The sequence below is a fragment of the Caretta caretta genome, chromosome 15, assembly GCF_965140235.1.
Source record: "Caretta caretta isolate rCarCar2 chromosome 15, rCarCar1.hap1, whole genome shotgun sequence".
NCBI classification, from domain to species: domain Eukaryota; kingdom Metazoa; phylum Chordata; order Testudines; family Cheloniidae; genus Caretta; species Caretta caretta.
In genome coordinates, this window is record NC_134220.1 from 20,382,300 (window position 1) to 20,399,976 (window position 17,677).

Below are 17,677 nucleotides of genomic sequence, written 5' to 3' on the forward strand. Positions count from 1 at the left end.
GGGGCACCAGAAGGGGAAAATCCCTCTCCCAGACAAGCAGGGCATCTGACAATGGCCACAGAGGAAGCACAACATTAAAACTCTGCACTGTAACAGAATCTAGCATTCCAGGTCTGATCAGAAGCTTTTAACGTACTTTCCCTTATCCGTGTTGTGAGGACTGCCACAGAGGATCTGCTTCCTAACGCTGCTATGTTGGGCATAGAACCAGAAAGGCAAACAATTCTGCAAAGATTCTGGAACTTGCAGTAGCGGACCACACCAACCTGGGTAGATTCAGGGGGGGGTCTCAGTGATAAAGAATCACTAGACAAATTGCTCACAGAGATATCAGATCCTCACGATGTTTGGATCCTGGACAAACTGATTCATTCTTGGCAGTCCTTCAAGTTTGGCTGTTGAATCTGAACTCACGCGATGACCCTGGATTCATGTTCACCTGCTAGATCCAAATGCAGGATTGCTCTTGGCTCTGAATGCAGATCCATACTCGTCAGCCAGATATCCATACTCAGCATTTTTGTTGTTTTTCCTCTGGATCCATATCTGGGTTTTGCATCCCTGTATCTATCCTCTGTTGCAGGATCCACTCTCTGCAGATCTAACTCCTTTGGAGCACAGATCTAACAGCCAAAGAATCACTTTCAGTGTATAGCTAGGTCTCTAAAAGTCAACATGGATAAACTCAGGGACCTGACAAAGCTTGTGCCAGAGGGGAATATTTTTTTAAATATTTTTTAATTTTGCCAGATTGACTAAGTGGAAACAAAATTTTCTCTAAAAAGCCAGAAAGATTTAAAAAAAAAAAACTAACAAAGAAAGCAACAAGGACACCGTTTGTATGTAATCCGAGCTCACTGCACCTTTGGTTGTTAGAAGCAACTGAGGAGTGGTCACTCCTCTTTTTACTACCGGGGAACCTTCCAGGATGGGAGGTAGAGAGAGGGGCGAGTGGCCCCACTGGCCCAGGTTCCAGATGCTCACAAGGCAGGAACAGTTATCCCTTAAGAGGGAAAATGCAGAGGCTCATCTTGAAGAAGGAAGGGGGCTGTTACTGAAAACAACAGATATTTCCGATGTGCTCTGCACACTGGAGTTTAACAAAGGATAAAAAAAATTCTGTAAATTTCACACGGAAAAAAATTTTCCGTGTGAAAACCAACTGTGGTGTAACATGCTGAGCAATGTATGTGTTTAGATCATCTGATGCACAAAAGAAACTGAAAGGTGTTTTTCAGTTCAGCTTAGCAACAGCGTTGCCTGAGGAACTGCTTTAAAAGACAGTAAAGAAAAAAAACCACTCAAACAATTAAGCACCCGCCAACAAGTGTGTTGCTAATAAAAGGTGTTTCTCTCCTCTTTTATTGTGTAATACTTTATCACAGAAACATGATATTTACATATATACAGACTGCTGATCATAAAATCTTACTGAAGAATTAGTCAAAAAAATCAATTTACAAAAACCAAAAGCTGTCAAGAGAGATTCTGGGTGCAAAAAGTCATTGAAGTTCCTAGGGAACAGTTCTGTACAGATAAGGTTTTTAGTTCTTCAGGTTTTGATAACTTTAGACAAAAGAGATCTGAACCAAAATGAGCTAAATTTGTCGGCTGTACATTTGAGATGAGGCAGTTTTTTAAAGTGTTCCTCTTCACACCGTTTTCTTGATGGTCAATTCAACAAGTCTCAGGAGGCACTAGTTTGTATGTTTTTGGAAGCCGCAAGCATCGCTCTCACTTTGGCCATTAGATCCTATAGGGAGTAGAGAGGAAAAATTGTCAGAAGTTTCCTTAGTTTTTAATCAAGAGTTTGAAATGGAGAACTGTCTGCACTAAAGTCAGCAGTCCTACTGGTAAGTTTCCCAGAGGGTGAATACACTCAGTCAGGACTTAAAAGCACTGGCCTCTTGATTTCACAAAACCACATACTATAATTTTAAACTAATATATATATATAACAAAAGAAAACTTTTTAAATAGCTAAGAATTAAATCTCACTGTAAAAAATCTCAATAGGAAAGAGAAATGAAACAACAAATGATAGGGTAGAACATGTGTGAGCTGAGTAGGTGGAAAGAATGGAACTGAGGCAGTGGCTATACACAATACAACACAAGATGAAGGGCATACATTGCAGCATGAACTTTCATTTTCATGATACGCTGATTCCAATGGTACCAAGCCGCCCTCCCCCCCACCCCAAAAAAGAGAATTTGGAGAAGACTCTTGCTGCAGCAATTAAAATTCACCTTTAGAACACTAGTATACAGTATTTTAAACAAGTACTTCCACAAAGTCAGAATGAAATATAAGAGAGCTCCTGTCAAGAGTCACAGCACTTAATTCGGTCCTGCCAATATCCAGTAGAGGCAGTTCCTCACAAAAGAAATGTAATTTTATGTAAGTTGAGCCTGATGGCTTCTGTGAAGCTTTATGACTACAAAATATTTTTAAAAAGCTTCTGAATACCAAATGCAAAATTACTAAAAATGTGTTTACTTTGAAAGAGTAATATCCATCTTCCATAATGCATGTCAAAAGATGACTTGCTATACATAGGCTAAAAGATAATATCTAGCACTTAGACTGCTTTTCATCTGTAGATCTAAAAACACTTTACAAAGTATGTCAATATCATTATCGTCACTTTATAGACGGGGAAACTGAGGCCAGGAAGGGCCACCACTTGCTCAAAGTTACCCAGCAGGTAACACAGCTTTTCCGAGTCCCAATAAAGTGCTCTATCCACTGGCAAAATTAATTTACTTGTGTTTCAGAAATCTGTGAGACCTGAATGTAAGTCTGATTTGGAGAAACAGCACAGAAATTCCACTAACAAAAGCACACTCCTCCTCTTTTTGCAAACAGTAACTGTTTTAACTACTATTGAAATGTTGGAGCTGTCCTTCAGACATATTTTAACATTTACTGCAGCTGAGAAGCCGACATCAAAGGCTGTAGATAATACCTTTTCTCTTGTTACGATTGTGTTTTGAGCAAAAGCTCAAATACAAACTGCTTGTCACAGAAACAATTTAGTCTATCTAGGAGCTATTTGTAACAATAAAAACCTGTCTCAATTATGCTTTTCTAACTGATACTTAATTCACTCCAAGGACCCTAGCACCTCTTATAGCTAACTAATAATTAGTTACTTGGCAGATTACTAAGAGCTATGTACTAAGAAAACTGTCTCTATTTTCCCCCTCTGGTTGCTATATTTCTGATTCCTTTCTTGGTTTTTCTTTCTGCAGCAAAAAGTAAAAAAGTATTTTGGAAGTGTGTTCCTTTGACAGAGCAATGGGTAAAGTACTAGCCACTTGTGTATAAAGGAATTACATTTAAGAACAGTTTTCATTTTCCGGAAGAATCATCAATTTCTACAAAATGGGAAAAACAAATAGCGTGCGCACACACGCACACAAAAGTCATCAAGGGCCAAATTTCTCCATAGCAATTGTGCTTCTGAAAATGATAAAAACTGTAATTAAGGCATTATAACAGTCTTCCTCAAAACTGACATATACAAAGGAAGTTAAATACTCTCATTTAGAAACTAAGCTACTGAATCAAATTAAAATTTTATGTGGATTATCTTTTTTAAAAGAAATGGAATATAGTTTGAATATCAACTCAATATTTTCTTAATATTAATTGTGTTAAAGGAAATAAATGTATTAAATAGCTTTAAAACATCATTTTGATTAGCATAAGAAACAAGCCTTTGATGAAACCATTCATGATGTTAAAGTCATGAAGTGATCCACAGCAAAATAACGTACATCTATATTATGCCTAAATGGCAAATAAGTCTTACTACACCTGTTTAAAAAAAAAGTGGTTCTTGTGGTACTATTATATTTAAGGGACTTCCTGTTACAAATAACCTATTTTTACATTTATAATTCAGTACCAGAAGAAAAACTTTAGAAAGTATTATTTTTGTCTATTTTCAGCCAAAATTTTAATAGGATGTGTAGCATCCACAGACACAGTAGTAAAAAAAACAACCACCACCCTAATCTATAAAAATTAGAGATGCAAAGAGATAAGCACGCCCCTGCAGACATGAAGGCCCCATTACCTACTAGGACTTCTTGTTTTACATACCCCTCTGTATACACATCTCTCACACACACACGGAGAATGAAGTCTGTTAACACAAAACAAAACCCTACAGCAAACCGTGGGGTAAATGGGGCGAGGGAAGCATGGTCAGCTGAAAACTCCTCCCTAGAGCTCAGAATGAAATGTTTCCTATTTCCAAGCACCACACTCACATCTCTTACACCTCTACATTCCATCTATATTTCTTGTGAAATGCAGTACAGAATGCACTTCAATTGGAAGTCCATTTCAACTCTTTTTAACTCTTCCATTATGCCTACGCATTGCAATGATGATTTTCCAAAAACTGGGTGATCCTATTACTGTTGAAATTCACTCGTCTGGATAGTACAGTATGATACTAGATCAGTGTCCCAGCGTTCACTCAAATTTTCTAGCTGTAGCTGGCAGATATTTTTATGCAGAACAATATTGCCAATGACTGAACAGTTTCTAGAAATAGTCTTTTCTACTTTTATTTTATCACCCCTATGCCTGGTTAAGCCTTCCCCACCAATGACAACTGTTTAAGCAAAAGTAAAGAATATTTAATATAACAGAAGCAGTTCTGCTCTGAAAAAGGTCTCAGTAAAAATGGCATCCATGTTTATTAGGTCTCAGTGACATAAATATTAAATATTGACAGTTTACAAGAAAAATGATTTTGCCCCCACACGAGCTTTGCAAACTTAACCTGGTGTCAAGATAGGTTCTTCAATAAAAGATGCTGCATGGCAAATTAGACTCAGTAATTTTTGCCACTGATGACTGAATTGCACAGTCTCATTCAAAGCATAATTCAGCCTGTTGTACTTTTATTACTGGTTATGGTGTAATATAAGGCCAGGTAAAGTTTGCAAGCATAGCAGTTGGAAAAACTATTTTATTGTACAATGAACTATTTTAATATTAAAACAAAGAGCATGGACTCCCACCATACTTAAAGTTCTACATCACACAATTATACAAAATACCTAAAGGAGCATGCTACAATGATGGTAATACACTTCATTAAATAATAAAGAACGTCTTAATTTATACCTGAGTTATTTTACTTTGCACTGAAGACACGATTGCTGAAGAGATCTGGCCATCTTTTTCCTGAGAAACGCCCCTAAAAATTAAAACTTAAGAATTAGAAATGTATATATTTTCTAGCTATATCTCAGGCAACAATTCTGTCTTGTATGTGCATAAGCCTCCCTCATATTGCTCAAGAGTTTTTATGTTTCACTGGACTATAATCAATACAGGTCACTGTCACAGAGGTCATCTCTCACATACCTGTGGCCAATGCTATAGAGCTGGGGTTCTCAAACTGGGGGTTGGGACCCCTCAGGAGGTCGCGAGTTAATTACATTGGGGGGGAGGGGAGGCAGGTTTTGCAAGCTGTCAGCCTCTACCCAAAACCCTGCTTTGCCTTCAGCATTTATAATGGTGTTAACTATATAAAAAAGTGTTTTTAATTGGGGGGGGAGGGGGTCCACACTCAAAGGCTTGCTGTGTGAAAGGGGTCACCAGCACAAAAGTTTGAGAACTACTGCTATAGAAAGCTCTGAGTATCAGTGCAGAAACTGTGAACAGACTCTACTCAATGGGTAATTCAGTTAGGAATCCTCAACAACAATTACAATCAAAAGGAAAAACAAAGAAATCCATCCCAACAAAGTGTTATGATTTTTAGTAACTTTAATCACCTTTTAACTGTATGATTATGGCGGTCTCAGTAGCATCACTTTGGTTCAAGTTGCACTGAGATGTCTATATGGAAAAGGAGCGCTATTCCTGTTGTGTCTCCCTTAAATGACTGTTTCATCTCTCACATTTTACACTCACTCTTCCCTGGGCAATTGAGTTCTCTAGCATTTTCTCCCGCCTGAAATATTTTTTTAGAAAATTCACCCTTTTTGAAAGTTGGCCCCGAGAGTCTCATAGGGTTCCCCACAATCTCAGGTCCCCAGCACAGTTCTAGTACCCCCTCGCCCCCCGCAACCACACTGACTCACAGCCCTAACTTCTTGGAGCTCTGCATAACTTGTATTACAACTCTCCATGCACAAATCCAATCAAAAGATACATTCATGGTCAAAAGCTGTCAGTATCACCATATGCCCTTGTGAAAGTGTTACCTGGAGCGTTCTTGGCTGGATTCCCTACTCTCCACAGGAGACACACTAGTTGAATGTACAGAGTTCTTCTGTGTGGACTGTTTGCCTGGTGACATGGATGGTGAATGAGACCTAGCTTTGGACTTGGTACATGATCTAGACCGTCGTTTCTTCTTCTTTTCATGTGGGCTTCTGAAAAAGGAAGCATTTTATTGGAGGAGATTTAAAATTATATGTTGTTAACCAGTTTAAGCAGAAATCATATTAGACATTTCTAACAGATTTTCTAGGCCTCCTGGATGAGGTGCTCCTTGTGCATCGAGTACGCACTGTAACCATCATACCATGGGTAGTTATAGTCCTATGATAGTAGGAAGGAAAAACTCACAGGAGTCCTCATACTTAACCTATACATTATGATTCCCAGACTTCAACCCAGTACCTGAGCATTAAGAGTACTTGCGCCTCAGCCCTTACTTGACCTTCACAGAAACACAGGAATTAACATACCAATCAGGAATCAGATGTTTCAGAGGAAGGTGCAAGAAAATCCTGTAATGGACAATTATAAAATAACCTGGCTGTAGGGAAAGTTTGATTCTAACTCCCTAATGACCTGAAGCATGAGTGTTCACAGTCTTTATTTTTTAATTCATTCTAAAAGAACTATGGACAGTCTCATCTAAAAGTCAAACTGATACCTTATATTTTCCTTCTAAGCTAACAAATCTGCTTCTGTGACCAAACCTACTGCATGACAAACTTCAGTCCGAAACAAAATTACAACTGAGCTACTGTATATCTCCAATAGTCCTACCCAAAGCAATATGCTTGGGATTGCTTTGAGCAGACAATATGACCGTTCGCTATAACTGACAATCACTACTATAAAAACAGGAACAAAGTAGACTTATGGATACATAAAATTATTTTTATTGTTGACAAAACAAGGGGACTACACAAATATTCTAAAACTATATCCAGCACTGAACTCTAGTGTTGAATTCTCCTGGTAAAACTGGAGACTGAGTAATCTAGATCTTTATAGCTGACTATGAATTTACAGACTAACATCTCAGTTGTGTAATTAAGATTACTGAATCAACCTCCATGCAACAATTCATTGTATTCCTGTCCCCCTACTCTCCTACTTTACATTCTCTCCATTTTTAAAAGCTTAACAAAAAACAAACTATTAATGTCCACTAGGGAATCCACAAAGTTTTGCTATAACTTTTACAGTCTACCATTGGAAGTAGCTTATGAGTTGCTTGATGCTTCTACTGTGCCTTAACATTTCAAGCCACATTCTAAATGTCACAGTTATTAACTCACTCCAATTTCCATGGAATTTTTCACCCCTGAATAGCCCAATTAATGTACTTTTTAGTGTATTTACTAGCCTAAAAGAGTATCTTTAATCAGAAAGTTATAATAATGTATGGAATGAAGTTCTTGAAAATTTATGATTTCCTAAAAAAGCCTAGCACATCTCTGGAAGATGAGAAAAGAAAAAAGTGTCTTACATTTCTGTGCTTAGTATTTTTCAGGATAAATGGTGGTAAAAGTTGTAAAAGTACAGTCTTTAAAGCACTATATATACCCCACATCATTCTCTACATCTTATTCTTTTGGGTAAGATTTCCAGCGAGTTAACATTAGTAACCAAAAGGTATTGTTCAGCGCAGTCAGTGGAATAATTATTATGTTTTAGATGATTACTTTCGGACTGCACATAGTACTTAATACATTCTATAAAATGAAGAATTGATAACATTAAACACTAACTTGCTTAGGGAATAAAACTTCAATTTTGTTGTATCAATATAATATGAAAAATGGCAAACAAGTACTGTACACAGCTTAAGACTTAATCCAGGCAGATACTTCACCTTTGAAATATCAGTTAACATTCAGAAGTAAAAAAACCCCCAATCTTATAATTACAAAACTCTTACACTTTTACTTGCATTTTAAAACAGAAAACAATATTCATGACAAAAACAAATACATTAATTACTTATACTTACCAAGTGATACTGAACATCAGACAAGTTCACGGACCTATTTAAGCTCTCCATTACCATAAGGAGCAAAGCCATAGGAATCAGCTATCCCTTGACTAGTAAACTCGGTATTTTAATTGCTGTGTTTCTTAAGCAGCAAACTATAATTTTGTGCTATGAAAATATTTCATAGAGCATGAGTATTTATTAAGTTTTGAATAGTGCTTTTCTAAAAGTAAAAATGTGTTTCACTGTAAGCTTTTTTATTTTATAAGTTTTTATTCTAACAACATGTAATGACACACTGGTAGTAAAATATCAAACAATATTATACTAATCACATCTCAATTTTCCATGGCTTATTTTTCAACAGCACATACCATAAACAGGATGTACTTATAAACAGTGTCCCAAATCTCTCTCTCTATCTGGAGTGGACGTACCATACACATTCTTAAACTAAGGCCATTTCTTGTTGTCACTTTTTGATTTGAACATACTCTACTTTTTTCACCAAGCTCTTTGTAGGTTGATTATTACATGCAATTTAGAAATACAGAAAGAGGACCTACACTGGAAAAGGCAATCAGATGTACTCTAGAAATATGTCCTACTATACTTAATGAACAAGAGGTCGCTAATTCATTGAAGTTGACACAAGGAAAGCTGGCTTCTGGGTCCTTGCAGGTAGTATGTTTTCCATTCATAAAAATCCTACAGGCCAGCTTCACTCATGATTTTTTGCCTAGAAATCCTTCGCTGAACCCTAGTAATATGACTAGCAAGCTCCCAGAACTGGCTGCATGTTTGTTTCTGTCTAATACGGTTTCCCCAGTTGTTTGAATTTTTGGCATTTACTGCCAGTTTTTATTATGCATTGTTCAGTGAACTATACCCATAAGACCTTAGTTTCAGCTTTGTGCTGGAGATCTGCTATATGGTTTCTAGCCATATTAAGAGTATAATGCTATTTAAAATAATTTTAAAGGATAAAAACAGATTTCCTTCTTGAATCATGGAGCCCTTCAAACCAAGCAGCCACAATTCAGCACCCCTAGTAGTGTAGCAACTGTAAGAATCCTCTATTCATTTAAACTACTGAATGGTCAGCCACTCATACCACTAAATTCTGAACTTAAGTGTATGCACACCTAGTGCATGACTTGGGGGAAAGGATTCATTTTACTTGACATTCTGGTTTTTCAGGGAAAGGGAGAAGGTTAGACTTATGAATGTTGAGTCTTCTGATCTACTTGACCTAATCCACCAGGAGTCTGCAACAGGGTCTTTTGTTACTATGAGGCAATAAATATGGAAAACGAATTCACCGGATGAAGTAAACTGGTGACGTTTCCTTTAAACCAGGGGTTCTCAACCTTTTTCTTTTTGAGCCCCCCTCCTGCTCCAACATGCTATAAAAACTCCAGGGTCCAGAGGAGAGAGGGTGTTGAGGGGGCCTCAGGGCTTTAGCCCTGTGGGGTGCCAGAGCTCTGGCCAGGCCCCATAGGCGTAGTTTGACTTTTATTTTGCTGGGGCAGGGCCCGGTGGGGCTTGGGCCAGCTCTGCACAGCAGAGCCAGGGGAGAGAGCACCACCTCCACCCTGACTCACCTCAGCAGGCCACGCAGGCTGTCTGAGTTGGGTTAGGGTGCAACCAAAAATTATAACTCAAAGGGAAGGGTGTGGTCAGCTCAAAAAGTATGAAAACTGCTCAGGGTGCAGGCAGGGTGCAGCTAGGAACTGTGTGCACACAGGGGGGTAGCTCAGGGTGTAGAAAGCAGGGGTGGGGGTGGGAAGGGAATCTAGGGGCTGTGTGCCGGCAGGGGCACTCTGTGGTTCCTGCTCCCAGGGGCTCTGCTGGTCTCCCAGGTCCCCCCACCCAGGTGGCTCCTACTGGTTGCATAAGCAGTCAAAGGGGGCTGGGGAGCTTTGCGCACCAGCAGCAGGAGATGGGGGTGTGCTGCAGCTGCCCGCCCAATGGTACCAGCGAAAGCAGCAGCTGCCCTGCATTGCCTGGCTCCAAATTCCTGCTTCCAAGTTGGCCAGGAGGCAGGGGAGAGGAGGAGGTGGGGTATGTATCTGTGCCTCCGGACTGCTCCACTTTGGTTAAGGAACTGCAACTTAACTCATGGGCTCAGGGCTTCTCCTCATGGATCCATACAGGCCCGTGGACCCCTGGTTGAGAACCGCTGCTTTGAACTGTGCGATCACCCCCTTTATTAATAAGTTGCAGGAGTATGCAACTTGGATTCTACCAGGTTTTTAATTTTTGCTATCAGTACGAGAGTAAAAGGACGTATTATTCCTCAACTTGGATGCACTGCTGCTCTGCAATGGGATACATGATAGGAGGGAGGCAGGGAGGCATAGCTCAGTGGTTTGTGCATTGGCCTGTTAAACCCAGAGTTGTGAGTTCAATCCTTGAGGGGGCCATTTAGGGATCTGGGGCAAAAACTGGGGATTGGTCCTGCTTTGAGCAGGGGGTTGGACTAGATGACCTCCAGAGGTCCCTTCCACCCTGATATTCTATGATTCTATAGGGATTATTCTCATTTTTTAAAAAATAAGACAAGTGGAGACCAAGTACTTTTTTTTAACCAAACATGGACAACAATGAAAACAACTTGCTCCTTTCCCACCCCACAACAGAGAGGCAACCTAAATTTGGGACTGAATAGGATTCAGAGACAGGCATATGAAATTGTGACATGCACACTTTAGATGCAGTTACCCCAAAGAGCGCATCTAATTTAGCTTTGTGAGTGCATATGCATGTGTGTGCTCCCAAGCTGATGACTGCACACATTGCACAAATATCTGCACATCTAAACTGAGAGTGCATGGTCTCCCATGGGGGAAGGACGGTAGCCAGACACTGGGAATTCCAAGTACAAATCTGAACGGTTTCCAATATTTGCAGGAAGGAAAGCACAGCAAAGATGTTTCAGACTGGGAAAGGGTTAGAATACTCTAACTACAGTGCATCAAGCAGCAACCATGAACTGTAAAATAACCTGTCACTGTACTAGATACATCCAAAGCATGTACATGCTCATCACTTTATGATGTAGACCTGTACATACATTCTATACAGGAGGGACCAGTGTTTCTACTGCAAACTTTTTTCACAGGTTGGCTTGTTACTCATTGTATAATGCATGGCTGAACCAAAGCCTCAGCTCACAAAAGAAACAAGCTTTACATAAACAGTACACACAAAGCAACACACAATATTTAAAACTCCAAATAGGGCATTTGTCATGACTGGTGCACATACCTGGAACGTGTGCGTTTCCTACTCATTCCAGGACTGTTACTAATGCGATAAGCTGTTGGAACAGCCCTTTCCTCTCTTCGCCTTTCAGGTGAGTGGACCCTTCTCCGTGGAGATCTCGATCGTGACCTGACCGGGAGGGAAAAAAGTTTTATTTTTTGTTGTTGTTATTGCCGTAATTTGTTGTATTATTTTTATTTCAGTGGAATATGTTGTCATCAAACCCAACTATGGTGCCATTCAAATGCTTATTTGATTTCATATCAACATGGGATATTCCCAGTCTCTAAGGCTTGCCAGGGTCACGAGGGTTTCTCACCATCAAAATATTTTATTTATATTTATGAGAATGAATTACTTGCTCTTCACTCTCAACAGGGGAAGAGGTGCCACGTGAACCACTCTCAACTCATATTTGCATTGGGATGTCAGTGCAGTTAGTCAGTTACCTCTCATGGGAGACAGTTTGCTAACTGTTATGCTTAAGTCCATTTTGGTTTAAAGCCTAAAATCTTAAAGTTAGACTTGACTTTGCCTTTCCAAATTAGCAGCATGCTCTAGTGTTGCTGCATCATGCAGGTAAATTGAAAACAAACAGTGAAGAGACTGAGTTAAAAAGATCATTTTGATTTGAAATTTGTAAGTTTCCTCTGAATATTGACAAGTCAAAGAACTTCTGTTCCTTATGCTGCAGGAAAATCCTGATTATTCAATACTTTCAACCTATGCAACTGACTAACTCCTGACCAAGACTGTTTAGCATTAGCACTTCAACTTGAAATGTCTGCCCTACAGAGAGAAACAGAGCGCGCCCAGTTAAGATCAGAGATCAATGTAAGAGCGCACGCTTATCTCAAAGATTTAAGGCTAAATGTTTGTAAAAGTAAAACCTGAGCATTTCCCAATAGAGAATACATACAATAAGAAAAAAGCAAAAATCTTTCCTTTATTTAGCTCTGTTCCCAATAAGATATGTAGATCTAATCATTTTGCTTAGGGATTTTGAATTTTTACTCCACTCTCCTTTATACAAGACACTTTACCCTATGTACCTCAAGCATTCATTTTCTTCAGAAAACCTAACTTTGCAATGACTAAGAGACAAGCCATTTGTAAATCATAGATCCTATTACAGTCAAACAGACCTACTGAAAGGAAAATCACAACAGCAGTTAAGTACTGTATTGCTATTTAACTGCTTTTTCACTTAGAAATCTGACCTTTACCAGGCCTTTCAGAAGGATTAAAGGAAAAAACAGATTATAAAGTTTGAGGTCAGTCAGACACCTTGACGTTTTACCAGGATTTCCCTCTAAAGAGCTCCAGCAGTCAAATCTTTTCGTTGTCGAAGCTGCCTGATAATTTTCTCGCTCTGTTCCTGCTGCCATTGATGAGTTGCTCAGACTCGGCTCCATGCTCAGTGTCCCTGTGGATGCTGTGAGTCTGTGATATGGAGGCACACACTTCACATTGAGAATAAATGTGCTAGTTTTGGTATTAACTAGAATCCTGAAAAGACTTAATCCCTTAACCAAAGCTGAACCTTAGTGAAAGCATGCTTATATGGACCAGCCTACAAAAGTCCAAACAATCAGAAAAACGCATTAGCTTAAAATATTTATGAATTGGGTATGATTGTTTTGGTTCTATAACATTTTTGCAATCACTTCAACCTGAAGAGATTTAGCCACTAGCCTTCAAATGATTAAAAAATGGCTTAACTTTCTCATTGGAATATATGGAATTATTATTTTAACTAGAATTCATGAGACATTCTTAAGGCATTGTACTCCTTTAAATAAAGTAAGTTAATACCAGTCATATTGTTTAATAGGCTCTCTTAGAAGTTCATTATTCTATAAAGTTGTCAAGTCACATTATATCTGAAGAAAGTGGAAGTAATTGAATAGATATTGCCTCCAAGATGAATAGATGAATTCTGGAGCAACAGGAAACACCCATTTTACAAATTAGGTGAGGGATTGCTATTTTGAGGTAAATTTTAGTTCAATTTTTGAAACCGGGCCAATGAAAAACATAGCACACATTTACCTATTCCATCCAACTTGGTTTACAAACTAACCCTTTAATGATGCATCCTGCTCCTAATTACTACCCATGGTTCATTAAGTGGATAAATGGAGTAGGTGGCTTAGCAGTAAGCTATTACTAAAGTACACCAGGAAAGTGATTAACATCAAATGGAAGTTTAGAGCTTCCAGCTCTACTCACAAGTTCAAAATGCAGACTTACATTTTATCTGCAAAATCATTAAATCATTCACTACGTAATGAGTTGCTTTGCAGCCCCTTTTCTCCTCCCTTCTTCCCACTCATGCCCCATGCATTATCCTAGATTTTGTTCTATGATGATCTATTTCATACAAAATAGGGAGATTCAGACTCTCATTAATATGGTCATTATTTACATTTACTGGTCATCAACTGTGAAATCTGAAACTTCTCAGCCAGAACATCATGCGCAAAACTTCAGTGATTGACATTCTATGCTACTAAAACAGAGCACCACTATCAGACACAATTTATGTCAAATTTGTTATGGTGCTTTGAAGTTTATTAGAAAAAAAGGGCATTGATGGAGTGTTGACTACAGATAAACAAGAGGGTCCCAAAACTTACTTGTTTTCCAAAATAGTTCTAACAAATTCACCCACATCTGTTTGGATTAGACTTTAATTATTAATTTGTGAATTTGAGGAAATATCTTTATGGAGCTAAAATGTCCACAGGAAGCAGGGCTGCAACACACTATGGGGCTATTGTGCATGCTTTATTGCTTTCTAAAACTCTAGATGCATCTTCTTGGTCTGCAATCAAATCCTTGGTATATCAAGAGCTTTAGGAACTAGTTTCAGGATACACATTTGGGAAGAGTAATGGAAGGAATACATATTTATGTAGAAGAGTCATTGTTAACATGACAAGGCCTGCAATAAAATTGATACAGCTGGGTTCCTCACATATCTACAGTTTTTTACCTTGTCTAGGAGAATTGCTTTGATCACATGTTTAAGCAATACCTAGTTAAATATCTTACATCAGCCTGAATCAGTGATGTTATTTGAACAGGAAGTGAATTCTGCAACTTCAACTGTAAGGTACAAGATTAAATTAAGTAAACTATTTAAAAATTAAGCTGTATTAACATCAATGGTGCATCATGTATATTTACTAAGCTGTGACTCTAGTATGTTAACAGTGTAAGAACAAAAAAATATATTGCACTCTTAGTCTCATTTATACCAAATAGCAAATTGCACTGGCAAATTGCTACCCTTCTAAAAATAAAACACCACACAAGGATTTTTTTAAAGTTATGTAAAAGCCTCTAAAAATCACTTGCTTGTGAGGCAAATTTGGCCTATCACTCGTACAAGAAAAAAGGCAAAACAAAAATTAAATATGCTCTGAAAAGTTAAACAAACATATATTTTTAGCTTCACTTCCCTCAGCTCATCCCCTATTAACTTGCTCCAACAAATTAACTACAATTATTATGCTGTACCAAATTATCCCTTGAGGATGTTATGCCCCAATGTATTTTTACAACTACATAAGCAATAGCAACTCAGGAGCCTGTAATTCAAATATCAAGGTACATGGAAAGTCAAATCAACCCCTATACACACATTCTTTAACATTTGAAAAGATCTAAACCAAAACAAATAATAGTTTTCCAAATGAAGTGAAATGTGTGCCAATAGGTCATTATTTGTTTACACATTTCACAACATAGAGTTCATTACTGTCCAATTAAAACATATCCTAATCAGTAATTTTGGAAAAAGTACAGCTTCTCTTTTGGCTGTCACAATTAATTTAAACTACTAATTTAAACAGCTTCAGACCCAAGACACAAATCTCTCCTGTGTAGATACATCAAGTTTAATGTGCTGGTCTGTCAAAAAGCTATGAAATTTTGGTAATTCTGAAAAGATATCCGCATTCTGGAGTGCTTTATTGAACAGGGTCGTAAGTCAAACTTAAAAAAAAAAAGTTAAACAGGAAGTCTCTCTCTCCGTAATTACTATCATTCTAATCTGCTCCAAGGGCAAAGTAATCACTGACAACTGCTGTTAAAATCTGAAGGTTAGGAACTGCTGCCTGCACAGCACAAAATAAGATTACAAAAGCATAACACACCTGTTTAAAATAGTTTTAAGGTTGACACAGACAAATAAAGCAACTGAGGGTATGGCTACACTATGGAGCTTACAGCAGCACAGCTGTGCTGCTGTAAGGTCTCCTGTGTGGCGGATCTATCCTGGAGGGAGAGAGTTCTCCCACGAGCATCATTAAACCACCCCCAACGAGCGGCGGTAGGTAAGTTGGTGGGAGAGCATCTCCCACTGACATAGCCCTGTCCACACCAGCACTTTTGTCAGCGAAACTTATGTCAGTTGGGGTGTGTTTTTTTCACACCTCTGACAAATAAAAGTTTTGTTGACAAATCTGCTAGTGTAGACAGAGCCTAAGGCTGTTAGAATTTATGTAATTTAATACCAGTGTCCAGGCATTATACGAAAGTAGCCCTTTATCCCAGGTCACTGAGTGGGGCTACTCATCATAGATCAATCTTTACAAATAGTTTTGAGTAATGGATTACAAGTGGGAAACAATATACTTCTAATTAGTCTCTACATCTAAATAAGGTATGGTATGGTAGGAAGTCATAACACTGGGTCTTGTGGGAATCTAAAGACTGAGCAACATGCTTCTTGCTACAAAACAAGGCATACAAAACAAGAAAGATGTGTGAGAAGCCACATTTTATATGCAACATGACAATGCAATGCTTTAACAGCTCTATTGAAATGATTCCGACTTATCTACCAATTCAATTGCAAAGGTGTTAAACTTGCTTTAGTATTAGGTCACAGACCGTGAGTTACTTCAATTTAATTTTTTTCCATTTCACATTGGTGTCGAAGCTCATATTTAACATTTTGACACAGGAACGTCTCCATAAACTTACGCTGAAATCATTTTGTAATACTGTCCATTGTAATATTGTCTTGAGAAACTTTCAGCTAAATTGTTTTACCAGTGTGGTCATGTCATCATTATCTTTACAGGCTTGCATTGATAATGATTTGCCATTGTCCTGATACTGTAAAATTGTAGCCACAAGCATTCCAACATGACACAAAAGCCTTGTTTTTTACCCAGATTTCTGGGGAGTGATGAACATCAGGGCAATTTGATAGGTCTGGATTGGATTGCCATTTCTGACTGGTTATTCTGTTCTAGGGAGCTGTTATTTTTGTCAGTGTACTTTTACAGTTACGTCAAGGGTACAAAGACCTAAAGTAGGCACTTCCCTCTTTTTGTTGTGTATCTAAATCATTGTCTTCCGAACATATTGGGATCACAGCATCTATAAACACACAATTACAGTTACGGTTGAAATGTTTTGTTTCAACATTGCAGTGTCATGCATGCAGAGCCTATCCGCATGTTATGGGAGCTATTTTTACAAAAAAGATTTTATGAAGGTGACAAGTACCAAGCATATTCAACAAGATTTATAAAATTTTGATGTCAGTTGGTTCTAAACTTTAACGAAAACAAACCAGCAATGCCTACTTAAAGGATTCTTGTCTTTCAATTAATCCTTTTCTGTCTAGAACTTGGCAAAGAAAGGGAAGACACTGTACCCAGAAGATTTTTTTTTTAAAAATATCTTCTTACTAAATACTCTGTAAAGATAAATGAATTCCTCTTTGTAAGCAAACGAGCCTGGAAAAATAAACCTTATGCTTACATTAGCCTGAAAGTGACAAGGAAAGCAAGCCAAGGCCTGTTCAGAGTTGCATGAGGAAAGCTGAAGTTATGTACACTCATATGTGCGTTTAAATAGGTACATAGCATACATGTAAAACCCTACGATCAACATTAGAAAATACTGTGAGACAGCAAAACACTGTTTTGAGACCCATTCACTTGAGATCAGATTCTTCTATGTTCACTGGAGCTGCAGCTGTACCCTCTGTCCCAAAGATACAAGGGATGAAGTGGGGCCAACTGCCACAGTTCCTTTGCCAAAACTGTTTCCTACAGGAGTAGGTCTCCACATTAGCAGGGAAGGATGGTGAACCAGGGGACCCGTGTGGGCAACACATTTTGAAGAATCAGTTACTGTAGGATAAGTAACTGTTCTTTT

The 17,677-nt window shown here is 38.3% G+C and overlaps 1 protein-coding gene across 8 annotated transcripts in view; it reads right to left on the minus strand.

The window, feature by feature from the left end:
- Nucleotides 1–1,332: 1,332 nt before the first annotated feature.
- Nucleotides 1,333–17,677, minus strand: part of SFSWAP (splicing factor SWAP) — a 96,107-nt gene continuing 79,762 nt past the window's right edge. For 5 of the 8 annotated variants that reach the window (XM_048822214.2, XM_048822215.2, XM_048822223.2 and 2 more), the window contains 5 exons: nt 12,782–12,937; nt 11,498–11,623; nt 6,237–6,407; nt 5,149–5,221; nt 1,333–1,753 (listed from right to left, as the gene is read on the minus strand). In XM_048822214.2, coding sequence (XP_048678171.2) covers nt 1,688–1,753; nt 5,149–5,221; nt 6,237–6,407; nt 11,498–11,623; nt 12,782–12,937 — 592 coding nt within the window. In that variant the 3' untranslated portion in view covers nt 1,333–1,687. Of the gene's footprint in view, nt 1,754–5,148; nt 5,222–6,236; nt 6,408–11,497; nt 11,624–12,781; nt 12,938–17,677 lie in introns of those variants that run through there. The other 3 variants (XM_048822217.2, XM_048822218.2, XM_048822220.2) reach the window with 2 other exon arrangements.